Raw genomic sequence first — 20,222 nt, 5'->3', positions numbered from 1 at the left:
CCTAAACTTTTATGTTTTCTACAACCTGTGTGAGAATTGTTGCAAGATGCTATGAATAACTGTACAAAATAATCCGGAAACATAAGAATAAAACTCAACTTTATTATTCTGCTAATCTTGTTTTGAAGGTGTGTGAATTTCTTTTCCCTTGCCTGGTTTCTGTAATGACACAGAACCTGTTATTGTACCTTAGGCAGGCGCCTAAGAAGGCCTGAAGGATACCCTAGTCAAAGGGTACACGTTTGGACAGTTACAGTCACGGGGTCCACAGCTCGCTGCCGTGAACAGGAGCTTGTGAGGTGTGACAAGATGGAGTTGCAATAGTCCAGTCTAGAGAGGATAGTGGATTGAACAAGGACTGAGAAGTGAGAATGATGAAAGCAGGATCTCACTTTCCTCAGCATATGAAGGTTAAAGAAGCATTTTTTTTATCAAGGAGTTGAGGTGGTCATTGAAGGAGAGAGAAGAGTCTATGATGATGCCCAGGACTTTGCTTGAAAATTCAAGATGAAGAGTGGGGCCAGAAGATAGTGGGATGGAGGTGGGTAAATGATCTAATATTGGGCCAAGCCAAAGTAATTTTGTTTTGGACTCGTTTAGTTTCATTTGTACAGATTGGGCCCAGGATTGGAGGTTCAATATACATGCGAATATGTTTCCAGCGAGGTAAGTGAGGTTCAAGTCGGTCTCGAGGAGGATGAGGATGTCGTTGGCATAGGTGTAGAGAGTTTCAAGGGGGGAGAGCTGGAGGAGTTCAGAGAGGACATGTAGATGTTGAAAAGGATAGGAGAGAGGGGTGAGCCTTGCGGGACTCCACATATCGGCTTCCAGGGGGAGGATGAGGTACCGTTTATGTTAACGGTGTAGGAACAGGAACGTAGGAATTTCGAGAACCAGTCTAGGACTATGGAGCTTATGCCTATTTCGGAGAGTTGGAAGATTAGGATATCATGATGGACGACATCGAAAGCTGCGGAGAGGTCGAATTGTAGAAGCACAGCGAATTTGTTGCGAGAATGAAGTTGTTGCACTTTAGAGATTAGTGAGGCCAATAGGGATTCGGTGCTGAAGTTGGGTCTGAAGCCGAATTGGTGGGGTAGGAGAATAGAGAATCTTTCTAGATAGGATGAGAGTTGAGTGGATATGATAGATTCTAACATCTTGGTTAGGAAAGGGATATTTGCTATTCGACGGTAATTGGATGGTATGGAGGGGTCAAGGTCGGTCTTTTTCAGTAGGGGAATCAGAGCAATGTGTCCTATTTCGGAGGAGAAAAGGCCCAATGATAGGGCAGAGTTTATAAGATTGGTGAGGGAAGCGATGGCCTGTGTAGAGATATTCTCAAATAGGTAGGAGGAGAAAGGGCCAAGGTACACTTGCAAGTTTTTAGTTTGAGGCAGAGTTTGAAAACTTGTGATTCGGAGACAAGCTCAAAGACAGTCCATGTTCTGTCAGCTGGAATGGGATTAGAGACGGGTAGGGTTGGGGTCAATAGAAGCCAGGGAATTGTAGGAGATTGTAGGCGGGAAGGAACATCATTGAATAATTTTGCTAGGGCGTCAGCTGACAGAGATGAGGGGAGCAGGGATGCATCCTTTTTTGTAGTTAAGAAGCGCCAGATGTTAAACAACGCAGTGATCTGGTTGTTGGATTTAGAGATCTTATCTCTGAAGAAGTTCTTCCTGGCTTTTTTTAGTGTTGAATTGTAAAGTTTGATATTGATCCTCCAGGCTTGTCTATCTTAAGGGGATTTAGATTTTTTCCATTTGCGCTCCAAAGCGCAACATTTCTGGTTCAATTCTCTGTGAAGTGGGAGATACCAGGGGGCCTTTCGGGGGTAGGAAATGGTTTTAGTGGATATTGGAGCAAGGGAGTGGTAGGTGGATTTGGAGAGGGAGATCCAGTTGTGCCAGTAGGATTCGGGATCTGTATGCTTAGGTTTGGAGGAGAGTTGATTGAGGAATTTGGACCAGAATAGATCGCTCTAAGTGTTTTTGCGGAAGGTTATGGAGTGGGAGGAGCGGAATGGGGATTCAAGGTGTGACATGAAAATGGGGAGACAGGTAGCCCCTAAGAAGTGGTCAGACCAAGGGACTTGTTCCCAACGAGTGTCGTCTGTTGAAGTTTTGAAGGCGGTAAGATCAAGGAAAGTAGTGAAGTCTAGTGTGTGCCCCTTTTCGTGAGTTGGAGAGGGGGTAGGTGGGGGGAAACCTAGAGAGGTAAGGAAGTTGTTAAATTCAATCGTGTCCTTGCTGGTGGTATCGTCAAGGTGGAGATTAATAACATCAACGATCAGTAGTCTTTGAAATTTAAGGAAGGCGTTTGTTATGGAATGCTGTCAGACTCTGTGTGATGAAAGTCTGACAGCATTCCAGTCTCTACTGGTTCCTGAAGGCTAACTCCAGAAATAGAGGGAACCAAATCTGTCTTGGCCAATAAGGGACAATGAGAATCATTATTTTCTTGCCCCGACTGCGTTTCAGGAGGATTTTCCTAGGAGAGAAAAGGGAGGATATACATCTTCCCCACAACTGAGGGAAGAACATCCAAGACTAATTTGTTGTGAGATCCCAGTCTAGAGCAGTACTGAAGGACCTTGTTGTTAAGGTGAATGGTGATGATAATTATATAAGGGGAGCTGCACTTCTGAAATCTCTCTCAGGCTATAGACATAATGAGAGACCGTCTGGCAAAGTAACACGAGAAAATGGAGTAGATTCTACGCTGTTCACGGAGGAAAGTGTTTATGAACAACTTGAAAAACTGAAGGTGGACAAAGCGATGGGACCGGATGGGATCCATCCCAGGATACTGAGGAAGCTCAGAGAGGTTCTGGCGGGTCCTATTAAAGACTTATTCAACAAATCTCTGGAGACAGGAGTGGTTCCTGGGGACTGGAGGAGAGCGGATGTGATCTCTATTCACAAAAGTGGTCACAGAGATGAAGCGGGAAACTACAGGCCAGTAAGCCTCACTTCAGTTGTTGGAAAAATAATGGAAGTGTTGCTGAAAGAAAGGATAGTGAACTTCCTAGAATCTAATGGGTTATAGGATCCAAGGCAACATGGCTTTACAAAAGGTAAATCGTGCCAAACGAACCTGATTGAATTTTTTGATTGGGTGACCAGAGAACTGGATCAAGGACATATGCTAGATGTAATTTACTTAGATTTCAGCAAAGCCTTTGAAACGGTTCCTCATAGGAGGCTCTTGAACAAACTTGAAGGGCTGAAGTTAGGACCCAAAGTGGTGAACTGGATTAGAAACTGTCTGTCGGACATAAGCCAGAGGGTGGTGGTTAATGGAAGCCGCTCGGAACTGAGTTGGGAACTGGCTTGAGATAGGCTTCACAGGGTAGTGGTGAACCTGACCCCCTCCGAAATGATGGAGGTGATCAGTGGAGTGCTACAGGGCTCGGTCCTGGGCCCGATCCTATTCAACATCTTTATAAGAGACTTGGCAGAAGGGCTGCGAGGCAAAATAACATTATTCGCCGATGACGCCAAACTAAGCAATGTAGTGGGCAAAAGCACAACAGACATAAATTCAATGCCCGACAACATGATGCACGACCTACTCCTACTGGAGCACTGGTCTAGGTCCTGGCAACTCAGCTTCAATGCCAAAAAATGCAAAGTCATGCACCTGGGCAGCCAAAATCCATGCAAGACTTACACCCTTAATGGTGAGATCCTAACAAGAACTGAAGCAGAATGAGACTTAGGGGTGATCGTCAGTGAGAACATGAAGACTATCAATCAAGTGGAGCAAGCTTCATCCAAGGCAAGGCAAATCATAGGTTGCATACGCAGGAGTTTTGTCAGCCATAAGCCTGCAGTCATTATGCCATTGTATAGATCCATGGTGAGGCCCCACCTGGAATACTGTGTGCAATTCTGGAGGCCCATTACTGTAAGGATGTGCTGAGACTGGAGTCGGTCCAGAGAATGGCCACCCGGATGGTCTCGGGACTCAAGGATCTCCCGTATGAGGAATGGCTGGATAAGTTGCAGATGTACTCACTCGAGGAACGCAGAGAGAGGGGTGACATGATCGAGACATTCAAGTATCTCACGGGCCGCATCGAGGTGGAAGAAGATATCTTCTTTTTCAAGGGTCCCGCGGCAACAAGGGAGCATCCATGGAAAATCAGGGGCGGGAAACTGCACAGGGCCACCAGGAAATTCTTTTTCACTGAAAGGGTGGTTGATTGCTGGAATAGTCTTCCACTTCAGGTTATTGAGGCCAGCAGCGTGCCTGATTTTAAGGCCAAATGGGATAGACACGTGGGATCTATTCACAGAGAAAGGTAGGGGAGGGTCATTGGGGTGGGCAGACTAGATGGGCTGTGGCCCTTATCTGCCGTCTGTTTCTATGTTTCTATGGAGGAAGGAAAGGTGATTAGTGGAGTCCCTCAGGGTTCAGTGCTGGGGCCGATCCTGTTCAATATGTTTATGAGTGACATTGCTGAAGGGTTAGAAGGAAAAGTATGCCTTTTTGCGGATGATACCAAGATTTGTAACAGAGTAGACACCGAAGAGAGTGGAAAATATGAAAAAGGATCTGCAAAAGTTAGAGGAATGGTCTAATATCTGGCAACTAAAATTCAATGCAAAGAAATGCAGAGTAATGCATTTGAGGATTAATAATCAGAAGGAACCGTATATGCTGGGAGGTGAGAGGCTGATATACACGGATGGGGAGAGGAACCTTGGGGTGATAGTGTCTGAAGATCTAAAGGCAAAAAACAGTGTGACAAGGTGGTGGCTGCTGCCAGAAAGATGCTGGGCTGTATAAAGAGAGGCATAGGCAGTAGAAGGAAGAAGGTGTTGATGCCCCTTTACAGGTCGTTGGTGAGGCCCCACTTGGAGTATTGTGTTAAGTTTTGGAGACCGTATCTGGCGAAGGACTAAGAAGACTTGAAGCGGTCCAGAGGAGGGCAATGAAAATGATAGGAGGTTTGTACCAGAAGACTTATGAGGAGAGACTGGAAACCCTGAATATGTATACCCTAGAAGAAAGGAGGGACAAGGGAGATATGATTCAGATGTTCAAATACTTGAAAGGTATTAACGTAGAACAAAATCTATTCCAGAGAAAGGAAAATGGTAAAACCAGAGGACATAATTTGAGGTTGAGGAGTGGTAGATTCAAGAGCAATGTTAGGAAATTCTACTTTACAAAGAGAGTGGTGGATGCCTGGAATGTGCTCCCGGGAGAGGTGGTGGAGAGGAAAACGGTGACGGAGTTCAAAGAAGCATGGGATGAACACAGAGGATCTAGAAACAGAAAATAATGGTAAATATTGAAGAACTAAGGGCAGTACTGGGCAAACTTGCACAGTATGTGTCTGTATATGGCCTTTTGGTTGAGGATGGGCTGGGGAGGGTTTCAATGGCTGGGAGGGTGTGGATGGGATGAAGTGAGCTTTGATAGAGATTTCAGTGGTTGGAGCCCAAGCACAGTACCGGGTAGTGCTTTGGATTCTTGCCCAGAAATAGCTAAGAAGAAAAAAAAAAATTTAATTGAATCAAGTTGGGCAGACGTCTTATCTGGGGCCACTTGATAACAATGATCAGATATAATCTCTGAAATAAGTACACATAGGAAGTCCAATAAAATAGAATTTAACTTTAATAAAGGAGACTATGATAACAGGTGAAGAATGGTAACTTAGAGGAGCAGCTGAGAAGGTCAAAATTCTACATCAGGCATGGATGTTATTCAAAAATACCATTCTGGAAGCCCAGACCAGATGCATACCATATATTAAAAAAGGAGAAGACCAAACGGCAGCCAGCATGCCCGGTTCACAAATGAGGAAATGGAAAACATAACTGCTTTACACAAAGGTAATTATAATAAATTTATAAAGATCTGGGGGCTATTGATAGCCTACTGTAATGAATAGATGCCGTTTATATTGGAAGTATATTTGCAAATGGGGGGAGAGGGGGAGGGTGGATTGTCTAAATTATATGGAAGGTTTAAACATATAAATAAGAATATTTATATATTTTTGATTAAATATGAAAGGAATGGGTAGGTGGGAAGAGAATAATCTTATGTATCTGAATATATTAAGAAAATTCAAGTGATGTATTTAATCGTAAATGTTTTAATAATTGTACACTTGATGTAAGTTTTTAAAAATGAATAAAGAATTACAAAAAAACCAACAACAAATGAGCTAAAAGAAAATTCTTCAGAAAGCAAGGCACTGATAAAGACGGCAAAGAGAGACCTTGAAAAGATTGCGTTGAAGGAAATATCACATAATTTTTTTTTTAAGTATATTAAAATCAAGAAGCTGGAAAATGAATCAGCTGGACCACTAGATAATCAAGGAGTATAAAGGGTGCTCAGGGAAGACAAGGTCAAAGTGGAGAGATCAAATGAATGTTTTGCTTTGGTCTTTACCAAGGAAGATGTGGGGGAGGTACTAGTGCCAGAAATGGTATTTCAATGCTGAAGAGTCAGAGAAACTAAAACAAATCTCTCTAACACTGAAAGTAGTAATGGGAAAATATACAACCCAGTATACTAATAGAATTGAAACATAAATTACAAATTATTAACAACATCTCTGCAAGTTATTGAGAACATTTTTTAAATCCACTTGACACCCTCTTTGACATGAGATGGAAAAATGGCCGACACTATGTCAAAAGGCTCAAGGAGCTTGAGTAGGGGATACACCAAAAAAGGCTGATGCTCCCTGGGTGAAAAAAGGCCTTAAGGGCCCAAAAGCCCAAAAATCATAATTTTGTCAAAAATCAACTAAAGTTATCTAAAAACTCAAATTTAAGATTAAAAATAAAAAATAATGAAGAAAAGAAAAAACTAAAAGGGATCTAATCTAATCTAAATCTTGGGTTTATATACCGCATCATCTCCACAGGTGGAGCTCGACACGGTTTACATGGTTAGGAAGCAACGGAACTCCAGTGGGTTTATAAAAGTAAGTAAGAGAGAGGTTAGGTGTGATAATAGTGGGGAGGGGACGGGTTACGTTTTGGAGAAGAGCCAAGTCTTCAGAAGCTTACGGAATGGTAGAAGGGGGCTCAAGTTGCGGAGAGGGGAAGGGAGACTATTCCAGAGCTGAGCGATTCTGAAGTGGAGGGAGGACCCGAGTTTACCGACGAGGGAGATACCCTTTGAGGAGGGGAAGGATAGTTTTAATTTTTGCGTGGATCTGGTGGAGAGTGGATTTGAGGAATTCCAGGATAGAGGAATAAGAGGTGGAAGGATGCCGTGGAGCATCTTGAAGGTTAAGCAGGCACATTTAAAATGTACCCTGGAGATGACAGGAAGCCAGTGCAGCTTGGACAGGAGTGGAGAGGCATGGTCAAATTTGCTTTTTGAGAAGATGAGTTTGGCCGCGGTGTTCTGGATTAATTGGAGTCTGTGGAGGCTTTTCTTTGTTAAGCTAAGGTAGATGGAGTTGCAATAGTCCAATCTGGAGAGGATGATGGACTGTACGAGTACTGCAAAGTGTTTTTGGTGGAAGCAGGACCTCACTTTCCTCAGCATGTGAAGGCTGTGAAAGCATGTTTTTATCAGGGAGTTGAGGTGGTCGTTGAAGGATAGCGAGGAATCTATGGTGATGCCCAGAACTTTGCTAGAGAACTCTAGTTGCAGGGAGGTGCCTGTGGGCAGTGGGATGGAGGTGGGTAAATGATCAAGTTTGGGGCCAAGCCAAAGTAGTTTGGTTTTGGATTCATTTAGTTTCATTTGTACAGCAAGAGCCCAGGATTGAAGTTTGGTTATGCATGAAGAGATGTTTGCTGCGAGATTGGCGAGGTTTGCGTCGGTCTCGAGGAGGATCAGGATATCGTCAGCGTAAGTGTAGAGTGTTTCTAGGGGGGATAGGTGGAGGAGGTTCAGGGAGGACATATAAATGTTGAAGAGGATAGGGGATAGGGGGGAGCCTTGTGGAACTCCACATGTCGGTTTCCACGGGGAGGATGAGGTACCATTCTTGGTGACGGTGTAAGAGCGAGAACGTAAGAAATTCGAGAACCAGTCAAGGACCGTGGAGCTGATGCCTATCTCGGAGAGTAGGAGGATTAGAATGTCATGATGGACAACGTCGAAGGCTGCAGAGAGGTCGAATTGGAGTAGAACAGCAAACTTTTTGTGAGAGTGGAGTTGTTGGATCTTCGAGGTTAGGGAGGCCAGGAGGGTTTCAGTACTGAAGTTGGGTCTGAAGCCGTATTGATACGGTAGGAGGATAGAGAATCTTTCCAAGTAGGCTGAGAGTTGGGAGGAGACAATGGACTCAAGCAATTTGGTTAGGAGTGGGATGTTTGCTATAGGGCGATAGCTGGATGGGATGGAGGGGTCTAGGTCAGTCTTCTTCAGTAGGGGGGTTAATGCAATGTGTCCCATTTCAGGTGAGAAGAGGCCTGAGATTAGGGCGGAATTTATGAGTTTGGTGAGAGATGAGATGGCCTGTGCGGGTATTTTCTCGAATAGATAGGATGGAAATGGATCTAATGTGCATTTGCAGGATTTCAATTTCAGGCAGAGCTTGAGGACCTGCGATTCGGATACTTGCTCAAAGGCAGTCCAGGATCTATTGACTGGGACAGGGGTGATGAGATTTGGAGTGGGATTAGGGGTGGCGAGTACTAGGGAATTGTAGGAAACTGCGGGAGGGAAGGAGCTTCTTAAGGTAGTGACCTTTCCATTGAAGAAGTTTGCTAGTAGATCGGCTGATGGGGAGGAGGGGAGTATGGAAGGGTTGGTGTTGGGGATTAGGGAGCGCCAGATATTGAACAGCATGCTGTTCTGGTTGTTTGATCTCGAGATCTTGTCACCATAGAAGTTTTTCCTGGCGCTTTTGAGTGCGTTGTTGTAAAATTTAATGTTGACTCTCCAGATTTGTTTGTCTGTGGGTGATTTAGATTTTTTCCAGATGCGTTCCAGGGATCGACACTAAAAATACAAAAAAGTTTGATGCACTGAGGAGAGACTGAGAAAACAATCCCTCTGCTCCACGGAAACAAGAGAGTAGACTGTTGGTCCCTCATGCCAATGTTAGCACAGCCTTTTTGCTGTCCTAACTTTATCTGGGTAAATCCTAATGTCACCCCAACTCTAGTCTGTGGCATCACACCTGATATTCAGTGGCTCTATCTAGGTTAAGTGCTGCTGAACAACAGTAGGGGAACTAGCCAGCCAGTGTGATTTATCAAAGAAGGAGTCTCTCCTGCCCAGTTAAATCATTTTATTCATGGAGCAATTCTCCTACACTATTTAACCAAACTAGATTTTTTTTCTACTGCCCAATTGAATACAGATGATTGAGAAAAGTCACTTACCTATTCTGTATTAGATGCACAACATATTTTCTTCCTTCTATTATAATGGCATAAGACATATGACCCTATATAATTTAAAAAAAAAAAAAAAAGCATATTTTATAATTTTAAGACCAATATTCAAAAAGTTTGTTTGGGTATCTTTGGGACAGATAAATCTTTGCTTTTTTATGCAACTTCCTAAAAGATTAATCAAATACAGCTTGTGCAGAAAATCATGGTCCATTTTTCTTAAGTAGTTTTTCTAACAAAATAATATCATTAATCATTAAAGGAAAAAATAAAAAATGGACTTAGCCAAATCAACAAATTTGGGAATCTTAAGCATACTATGACAGAGCTAAAAGAAAGACAATTTTTTAAACAAGAAATAAGCCCAAAGAGTTTATTTCAAACTTAACAAAAACTAATCCAGAGCACCAACATATGATGCCTCCTATGATCTCACAGATACATACCTAACAGCTAAAAAAAAAAGCAGACAATTACAATGGAATAAAAAAAAAACACAAAAACTTCTGGAGACTATTTCATCACACATTTACATAGAAATTAAATAGTACCTTCCGCCCAACTAAGATATTTCAGGACACATAAGGACGAATTGCTTTTAAAGATCCTGCTCACTGACCAGATAAATGTTGTCTGGCCAACAATTTAGCCAAACAATATTTAGATGAGACTAAACAGCTGAATTTTAGGTATTCCACATTTAGCCAGATCGCTCTAGCATACAAGCATCCACAGTCTAGCAGCTGTATTTCCAACGTACTATACCACTCAGTGGCGTACCTAGCATATGTGACACCCGGGGCCCATCATTTTTTGACATCCCACCCATCTATATGAAAAATATATTTTTTAGTAACAATCTACATATCGCACAACAAGAGTGTACCTAGGAAAAGGCAGCATCTTAAACACTGCAGTGAGCACTAGAACACCAACACATACATTATAAAACTAAACAAGCTAGATCCCGCACAGTTAATTGATCCTGCAGTCAATGCCAACTGAAAATTATGTCCTTTTCATACACACAGAACAGAGATACACTCTCACCCAATATGGAATAATCACAAACTAAAAATAGAAATATGTAGACAAAAGTTAAACTGAACCGCCAAGAAACCAGACTCTGCATACAATGCAACACCACAACACCACAAAAACAGTGACACATGTCCCCTAATACTGTGCAAAATATAAAGACAGTAGATGTAAATTTGAAAAAACTGATACATAACAATCACCAATTTACAAATTAACAAATAAAAATAAAACAAATATTGAGAAATAAGAAAATACCATTTTATTGGACTAATCCATTTTTCAATTAGCTTTCAGAGGCCAAATCTTTCTTCAGAACAGTACAGTATACTGCTGTTATGCTATTCTGTCCTGAGGAAAGGGGTGTAGTCCAAAAAATTGCCTTATTTCCATTTCCTATTTATAAACTTTTATCAATACAGTTACAATACTACTTGATTCTAAGTAAAGCAACAAAAAAAATATTTCTACCTTTTGTCGTTTCTGCTTTAATCATCTTCTCTCTCTTCTTTCTATACAGCGCTTGTCCTCTCTCCCTTCCATACAACATCTACCCTCTCTTTGCCCCTTCCACCCAGCTTCTGCCCTCTCTCTTTACCCCTTCCATCTACTGCCCACACTCCCTCTGCCCCTTCCATCTACCGTCCACCCTCTCTCTCTTCCATATGGCATCTTCCCTCTTTCTATGTCCCTTCATTAAACTGTATATCTGGGGTCCCTTCTCTCCTTTGCACGTGATTCATTTCAGCTTCACCCCCTCTCCATTTTTCTGTCTCCATCCCCTCCCCTATGCTTTGGCATCTCTCTCTTTCTCTTCTCCTTTCCTTCCTTCCTTCCCACTCCACACCATGGTGTGGTATCTCTATCTCCTTCCCTTCCCTCCCCCCATGCAATGGCATCTCTTCCTCCCCCTCCATGGTCTGGTATCTCCTTTCCTTTCCATCCGTCCCATGGACTTGGCATCTCTGGTTCCTCTCCCTTGTCTTCCGTCTCCCTTCTTCCCTCTCTCTCCCCAATTGGGTGCAGCAGCAGCAGCAGCAGCATTTTTCTCACCCCCTTCCCTGTGCAGCAGTAGCATGTCTCCCCCCTTCCCTGTGCAGCATTTCTTTCCCCCCCTTCCCTGTGCAGCAGGAACATCTCTTCCCAACCCAGCATGTCTGGCCAGTTCCCCTGCTCAAAGCAGCAGGCATCTACACCTCACACGATCCGCGGCTGCGTTGGAAGCCTTCTCTCTGACATCGTGACGTCAGAGGGAACAATTCTGGCGCAGCCGCGGATTGCGTGAGGAGCCGATACCCACGGCTTTGAGCAGGGAAGCCGGCCAGAACTGAAACAACCACCGGAGGGAGCACAAGCTGGGACGGACACCACTGTTTACAGAAGGGATGCCCACACTTTTTGGGCTTGCGAGTTACTTTTAAAATGACCAAGTCAAAATGATCTACCAATAATAAAATTAAAAAAAACACAAGGCACACTGTACGTAGAGAAATTTTTAATTATCATTTATATTTGGGGGGGTTTTCAAAGAGGTCAAGGCAGATGACTCTATGCAATGTCATTTCAGTAACAACTATACAAAAATAGACAAATGCCCCCAGCCTTTTTACTATACCGCGATAGTGGTTTTTAGTGCAGGGAGCTGTGCTGAATGCCCCGCGCTGCTCTCGACGCTCATAGGCTCCCTGCGCTAAAAACCACTATTGTGGTTTAGTAAAAGGGGGCCATAGTGCAAAATATAGACAGCAGATATAAATTCTCAAAACGGACACATTTTGATCACTAAATTGAAAATAAAATCATTTTTCCTACCTTTTTGTCTGGTGATTTCATAAGTCTCTGGTCCATCTTCTGGTCCTCCTTCTTTCTCCTCCTGGCCCCCCTCTTTCTTTCTCTCTCCCCCTGGCCCCCCTCTTTATTTCTGCCTTTCTTTCTCTCTCCCCCTGTTTCCCCCTTTATTTTTGCCTCTCTTTCTCTCCCCCTTGCCCCCCTCTTTATTTCTGCCTTTCTTTCTCTCTCCCCCTAGTCCCCCTCTTTATTTTTGCCTTTCCTTCTCTCTCCCCCTGGCCACCCTCTTTATTTCTGCCTTTCTTTCTCTCTCCCCCTGGCCCCCCTCTTTATTTCTGCCTTTCTTTCTCTCTCCCCTAGCCCCCACAAAGCCATCGTGCAGATTTCTCCACTTCCACGATACTTTCCTTACCACCACCCCCAAGCTGGCAGCCGATTTCTCCCTGCTCCTTCCCCGAGCTAGGCCCGACAAGTACAAGCATCGGGCCCACAAGATTTCACTTCCGGCGTCAGTTCTAACAGGGAGGAAGTTGCCGGCCAGCCAGACAGCGATTGGCTGGTCCAGAACTTACCCTCCGACGTTAGAATTGACACCGGAGGTGAAGCCTTGTGGGCCTGACGCTTTTTCCCCGCCCACCAGCCCGCCTCATCTTTTTTCTTCACCTACCAGTTGCCGGCCGGCTGGCTGGGTTAAGAAATGACGCTGCGGGGGAGCCGGTGCTGGGATGCGGTGGTGAGCGGCAAAATAGGGAAGGTGGCCGGCTGTGCACCCCCTTGGGGCGTGCACCCAGGGCGTGCACCTGGTGCGTGCACCCGGGGTGGACTGCCCCCCCACCCCCCCTTAGTATGCTACTGATACCACTTTATCTAGCAGAGCAAAGTGATTCACAAAAACTAAAAAGTTAAAAAAAAGAAAGGAAGACCAGGCAAAAATAGGAAACAGAAACACTCACACAGAGACACAACCAGCAGCATCACAGGATCTGGTAATCAGCAGATGCCACTGAATCAAATGTTAAAGACTTATTTAAAAAGCCAGGTTTTTAATAGAATTTTAGAGGTTTTGATATTAGGGGCATTGAATTCCACAGTGCAAGGGCTGCGAAAAAAAAAGCACTGTGCTGGGTACTTGTCAACCTCTGCAATGTGATATTTATCCATCTATTTCAGTGGTTCCCAACCCATAATGAATACGCATGAAGTAGATTTGTATATAATGAGGGCAGTGCATGCAAATTTATCTCATGCATATTAATTGTGAATACTCTGAAAACCTGAGTGTCTGGCCATGTCCCAAGGACTGGGCTGAGAATTTCTGATCTATTTCAAGAAATAATTTTACAGAAATAGCCTAATTCTGTATATGGCGCTCAAAGTTGCTGCACAAATATAAGGGCCCAATTTGCATGTGATTTTAATTAATGAACCAATTATCACTGATAAATGGGTGCTAATAAATTATTAGCACTAACTGGTATTAATTAAAATTTATGCACACATCTTTAGGCGCCAAGATCCATTTGTAAAATGTATGTATGGATCCAAAAAGGGGGCATAGTCATGAGAAGGGCATGGGCAGATCTGTTCATGATCTGCAAGACCTGATGTTAGAGATGATCTTAGATCAGGGGTGTACAACCTTTTGGCTTCCCTGGGCCACATTGGCTGAAAATAATTTTTCTGGGGCCGCACAAACACTAACGGATGAGCAAAAAAATGTTGAACAGGTCCCAAATTTGCAGTCACTAATATAGAAGATGAATGTATCTAATAATAAACTTTCATTAAAGAGACACTGTGGAGAGGAACCCAAAAAAGCAGTAATACTTACCCTGATTGAGTGATCCCTCCACGTGCACTGCTGACAGTGGGAGCAGCCACAAGCTTCCGTATCCCCACTCTGATGGTTCTCTCATTCACTTCTATTACAGCTACAGTGAGCCTCATCAGAGTGGGGATGCTGAATCAGCTGTCAGCGGCGCACATGGAGGATCGTTCAGTCAGGGTAAATATAACTGCTTTTATGGGCCTCCCACTTTGAGCTTAGGCTCCCCCAAAATGAACATCTCCCCTTGTGTAGCTAGTAAGGATCCGCAAGCCTCACCAACTGACGGCAACCTCCTCCTCCTCCAACTTCCCAAGTTCTGCAGCTGGCAACAATATTGCAGAGCTGCTGCATTCTCTCCTCCCTGCCCCCCCCCCCCCAGCTTTCATGCTTGCATGAAAGCAGTGGCAGCTTGAGGATATTGCCATTGGCTGCAAAGCTTGGAGTGTTTGAGTTGCCAGACTGGAGGAAGACGTCTTCAGTTGGCAGGGTTGGGAATCCCCACTAGCCCAAGTATTTATAAATTTCACTCAGGTGGGGAGAAACTTTGGTGCCAATGCACTAATTTTAGGCTCCAGTCCCTCCCCCAAATCAGCTGTATATGACTATGCCACTGAATACAAAAATAATTGTGATATACATATTCCAAAGCTAACATATTCCAGTTAATAAATTCAAAATAAAACAATTTTTTCTACCTTGTTGTTTGGATGTTTTGTTTTTCCATCATCTTGGTCCCAGTTTCTCTTTGTTTTTTGTCTGTCTTCAACTAATTCTCTTTTCAGTGTCTGCTGTCCATTTTTTTCTCCTCTTCTCTCGTTCCATTTCCTTCTTAAGCCTGTCTCCAACGTATTGATTTTTCCCTTTCAGCTTTCTTAACGTTTCCTTTTCTTTTTTGCGTCTGTCCACTCAAATCTTGCCTTCTTTAAATGTTCAACTACCTCTCAATTCTCCATCTTCCCTCAGTCCCTAGATTTCTCATCTCACTCCTTTCCCAGCCTCCTATTTCCTGCTCTCTACTCCCCATTACCACATTTCTACCACTGTACTCACTGCTCTCTCACTCATCTTGTCATCTCCCTTTTGACCTCATCCATATGGCTCACTACTTTCAGAATCACCCTTCCTCTCTCCCTGTCCCTTTCTTTCCATCCACAAGCATCTTCTTATCCCAGCTCTCTTCCCTCCTGCCCTCCCATGGGTCCATCTCTCCTCCCCTATCCCCATGGTCCAACATTTTGCTCTCTCTCTTTTCTGTTTTTCTTCTTCCCTCCCCCCTTGATGCTGAACAATGAAATGGAGGAAAAAAAAGAGATGCTGCATCTCTCTGCCTTCCATCCTCAGGCCTAACATTTCTCCCTACCTCCCTTCCATCCCCAGATCCAACTTCTCTCCCTTTCTTTTCCCAACTGCCCCCCATCCCATCTCTCCTCCTTCCTGCCTCCCTCCCTCCCCTAGGTCCACCATTTCTCCCTTTCTCTTCCCAACAGTTCTCGCTTCAAGTATCTCTTTCCCTCTTCCTCCACACCATCCCAGGTCCAACTTCTCTCACTTCAGACCATTGCCCACCATCTCTCTCTCTCTGTCCTCTGTTTCTGGCCCCATAAGCTCTCCCCACATGCCCAACCTGGTACTTCTTTTAATACCCTCCCCCTTTGTACTTAAAAAACAAACAAAAAACAAATACAGTCCAGGCTTCCTCAGCCCAGCATGTTCTCCTCCTCCTCCTCTCCGCACCCATGCATCTCTACCTCACTCCTCTCCTACCACTATATCCAATAATTCTCTCTCTCTCTCCCTCCTCTCTATACCCAAAAGTTCTCCTCTTTCTTCATCTCTTCATGTGCACCATCTCTTTCCCTCTCTCAGACACCCAATTCTCCCTTACTATTCCCTCATTCACTCCCTCCATTATTCAATCCTATGGCTCATGAGCCCTCCCTCCTTCCTTCATCATTTGTCCAACGTTTATGCCCCCTCCCTCTCAAGTCCCAAAATGATCTTCTCCCTCCCTCTGGCGGGTATTTACCTTCTGGCCAGCTCCCTTGCTGCAATCATTTTTCAGGTGAAAGCTGTGGGCGGTGGTGGCTGGCTCCTAACATGATCCACAGCTGTGCTGAAAGCATTTATTTTATGGCCATCGGCGATCTGCGCCTATGCTGGAAGCATTCCCTTCCTTCTGTGCTTCCTGGTGAGTGTTTATTTTATGGCCGGCTCCCTTGTTGTAGTCATCTGCGAGCGGCATTGTCTGCTTTGGAAGCCTTCTCTCTGATATCATGATGTCAGAGGAAATGCTTCTGACACAGCCACAGATTGCGCACGAGTTGCCAATGCCACTCGTGGATGACTACAGCAAGGGCGCCGGCCAGAAAATTACCCACCGGAGGGAAGGAGAAGCTGGGCGGCACAAAATTCCTTGTTGGGCCACAGGTTGGACACCCCTGTCTTAGATATTATTACTATCACAGAGACATGGTTCAGTGATTTCATGGATGGGGTGCATACATACTGGGCTATAATAATTTTAGGAAGGATACATATGGTCAAAAAGTTGGAAGAGTAGCTCTATACGTAAGAAACAATATCCAAATGACTGAAATGCAGGGGATCTAAGGGAAAAAGAGAAGAAGCAATATGGATCACCTTGAAAAGAGAAGATGGAATCCCTATCTACATGGGTGTTGTCTATAGACCTCCACACAATCAGAGCAACTTGATAAAAGAGCTAGTTGCAGATATCCCAAAGCTGGAAAAGAAAGGGGAGTGCTATTGCTGGGTGATTTCAACCTGTCGGATGCAGATTGGAAAGTTCCACCTGCAGAATCAGAAAGAAGTAGAGAAATTGTGGATGCCTTTCAAAGTGCTCTGTTCAAACAAATGGTGACAGAACCCATGAGGAGTGATGCTGGACCAGGTGCTCACAAATGAGGAAAGTGTGTCTAATGTCCGAGTGGCTGCCCACCTTAGCAGTATTGATTATCAGTTTGATTTGCTATCTAAGAAGTTAATTGTATGTATATTTTAATGCACTGTTCTTGAATTGAAAATTAATAAAGATTTATTTAAAAAAAAAAAAAAAAGCTAACATGGAGGGCAGCCACATAAAACTTTTAAGTCATAGATTTCAAACATACGGTCTTTAGCAAAATGTGGCTATATCAGGATGGGAAGCCAAAGATACTTTCTCCACTCGATCCCTAAAAAGTAAGAGAGTCTTGGCACCTGCACTTTCAGTGAACCAACTGCCAAGCGCTTCTCAAGCCCGTCCTGAAGAAACGCTAGAACCACAGACACCGAAGCCTTAAATGGCTCCATCTTCTGCTTAGCACATCAGTGCTGAAACATTTTCTAAGTCTTAGCATAGGCTGTGACAGTTGCTGGGGGGGTTTTTTGATCTGAGGAGGGTAGCTATGAACACCTCCAAGTAGCCCTTCTGCACTAAGGCTGTGCACTCAAGACCCATGCCATAAGCCCAACATGTTCTGGATTCTCCAGGGCAATGGGACCCTGTGAAAGCAGAGTTGGATGAAGTGGCAGTTTGAAATGCTTTTCCCTCTGTTGCTGAACCAGACTTGCATACCACTGTCAATTCAGCCAATCTGGAAAACCAGAATTACCTTCCCCGGGTGGACTTCTATTCTTCGAATGACTCGGCCTATCATGAGCTACGGGGGAAACACAAACAACATCCCTTTCTCTGTCCAGGGCTGTACTAAACTCAAATCTTCGGCTGAAGAACCGAGAACCTTATTTTTGGTTGCCAACACCATCAGATCAAACATCGATGCCCCCAGCGCCTCACAATACTGTCAAAGGCCTTCCGGGACAAGGATTACTCTCCTGGGTCAAGAGCCTGCCAGTTGAGGTAGTCAGCCTACATATTGTCCATTTTTGCTACATAGAGCCTGATAGAGCATGTAGGTGGACTTCTGCCTAGCAAAAAACAACTGGGTCTCTAGTTTCAATGGGGCACTCTTGGTGCCTCCCTGCCTATTGACGTATGCCACAGTTGTGGCATTGTTCGAGAAAACTCTGACCACTTTGTTTTCCAGGGAGTTCTCCAATGACTGCAACGCTATACGAATGTCTTGCAACTCCAAGCTGTTGATTTTCTCTGAGAAGGGCAACCACCAGCCCTGAACAGGATGACCCTCCCAGTGTTCCCCCCCCCCAGCCATAAAGACTAGCATCTGTCATCAGGATCACTCAGGAGATGCAGAGAGGCAAGCCTTTGGACGATGACCTTGGCTATAGCCACCAACACAAACATTGATACACCTCTGCCGTCCAGGCAAGGCTGGAGAAAATTCATCTGCAAAGACCAGCGGGACAATGGCATGTCCTGGAGAGAGTGTAGAAGGCTTTCGTCCAAGGAACAACTTCTATGGTCACTACCATCAACCCCAGCACATGTAGATAGAGACTAACCATAGGCCCTAGCATTGTTAGGATCTCCAAAATCTGGCTTCAGTTTTCTAGGATATGGGAGGAAAACCCTGTTTTCTCCTGTGCTGAAATGGATCACCAAGTACTCTATGGATTGTGTTGGTTCCAGGTGGCTCTTCCAAAAATTGATAATTCAACCCATGTCCTGTAACAGTTGGACAACTTCCGCAACTGCTTTCTTACCAACGGACGACACTCAGATCAGGCAATTGTCCAAATATGGATGCATCTGGATTCCTGTTTTGCACAGGTGCATTGCTGCAACTACCATCACCTTGGTAAAGGTGCTGTTTCCAGACCAAATGGAAGTGCCAAGAATTGGAAATGTTTCCCCAGCATATGGGATCTCAGGAACTTCCTGTGAGCTGAAATATAGCAGTATGCAACTAAGCCTCTGTCAAATCCAGCGAGGCTACAAATTTCCCCGGTGCTACTGAAGCTATGACTGAACACATGCTCTCCATCCGGAATTAGGGCACTTTCAGTACTGCATTGACTGACTTCAGATCCAGAATTGGCCTCGATTTGTCTGAGTCTTTCTTGGGCATGATGAAGTAAATAAGAGTATCTGCCCAAGCCCGATTCCTCGGTCATTATAGGTTCTAAAGCTCGATTATTCAGGAGCCTTTTCACTGTTACTTGGACCTTGGCTGCTTTCTCTGGCCATCCAGCCGAAGAGTCTATAAATAAGTCTTGAAGAGAACAAAAACATTTGAGCTTGTAGCCTTCTCAAAGTATGTCCAGCACCCAGTGGTTTGAGCAAATCCTAACCAGGCCTCCCAGTATGCCGACAACCTCCCTCCTTAGCCACAGGACTTCAGTGAATGGCTTGGTATCATTGGGGCATCTTAAAGACTGCTGCTGGGCGGGAACCTAAGGGTTGAGCATGTCTGCAACCTGCAAACCTCTGCTGAGATCTGTGAGACAATCTCTGTGCAGAGGATCCCCTGAGGACTGCCAAAAATTACCACAACCCATTCCCCAGGGACATGAGAACTACAAAAATTACCACAACCCATCCCCCTAGGGGCATGAGATCAACTGTCTGACAAAGACTTAGGGCGATGATCTGCCACACTGGCTATAAGTTCATCTAACCCTTTGCCAAAGAGCATTTGGGCTTTGAAAGGTAGCCTGCTCAACAAAACTTTGGAAACAGAATTTCTCATCCATTGCCTAATCTAGAGCATTCTACAAGTGGAGATAGAATAAGAAGAACCCTGCTCATGACCCTAAACACATCATATAGAGCATCCTCTATATAAAAACAATGAGCAAACAATGGAGAATTAAGAAACCCCAGTGGTTCTTCGCGGAGATCTCGGAACTCGTAAAACAGAAGAAAAAAGCATTTGTATCCTACAAGCAATAACAGCGACTGGAAGCTAAAGAAGCCTATCTGGTGAAATCTAGAACTGTTAAAACAGTAGTCAGAGATGCAAAACTTTTGATGGAAGAAAATTTAGCTAAGAATATTAAAAAGGGGGATAAATCCTTTTTCAGGTATGTTAGCGACAGAAAAAGGAACACAGACGGGATAGTGCGCCTGAGGAAACCCGACGGTAACTATGTAGAATCGGACTCCGATAAAATCGAACTTATGAATGAATACTTCTGCTCAGTCTTTACCTGTGAGGTGCTGGGATCCGGTCCACAGCTGCAGACAAGCGAGAGTTCAGAAGACCTGTTCCGGAATTTTGAATTTACCACCAGCAGCGTATACCAAGAACTAACAAGGCTCAAAGTGAACAAAACCATGGGACCGGATAAACTGCACCCCAGAGTGC

At 44.3% G+C, this 20,222-nt stretch overlaps 1 protein-coding gene across 1 annotated transcript in view; it reads right to left on the bottom strand.

The window, feature by feature from the left end:
• LOC117362934 (disintegrin and metalloproteinase domain-containing protein 9-like) overlaps positions 1-20,222 on the bottom strand; it is a 379,468-nt gene that overhangs the window by 321,339 nt on the left and 37,907 nt on the right. Inside the window, exon 4 of the mRNA XM_033950024.1 lies at positions 9,327-9,391. Within this exon, the coding sequence (XP_033805915.1) occupies positions 9,327-9,391 (65 nt within the window). The remainder of the gene's footprint in view (positions 1-9,326; positions 9,392-20,222) is intronic.

This window comes from Geotrypetes seraphini, chromosome 6 (genome assembly GCF_902459505.1).
Source record: "Geotrypetes seraphini chromosome 6, aGeoSer1.1, whole genome shotgun sequence".
Lineage (NCBI taxonomy): Eukaryota > Metazoa > Chordata > Amphibia > Gymnophiona > Dermophiidae > Geotrypetes > Geotrypetes seraphini.
Note: the sequence above shows the minus strand (reverse complement) of the source record. Positions and strands in the feature narration are given on the sequence as shown.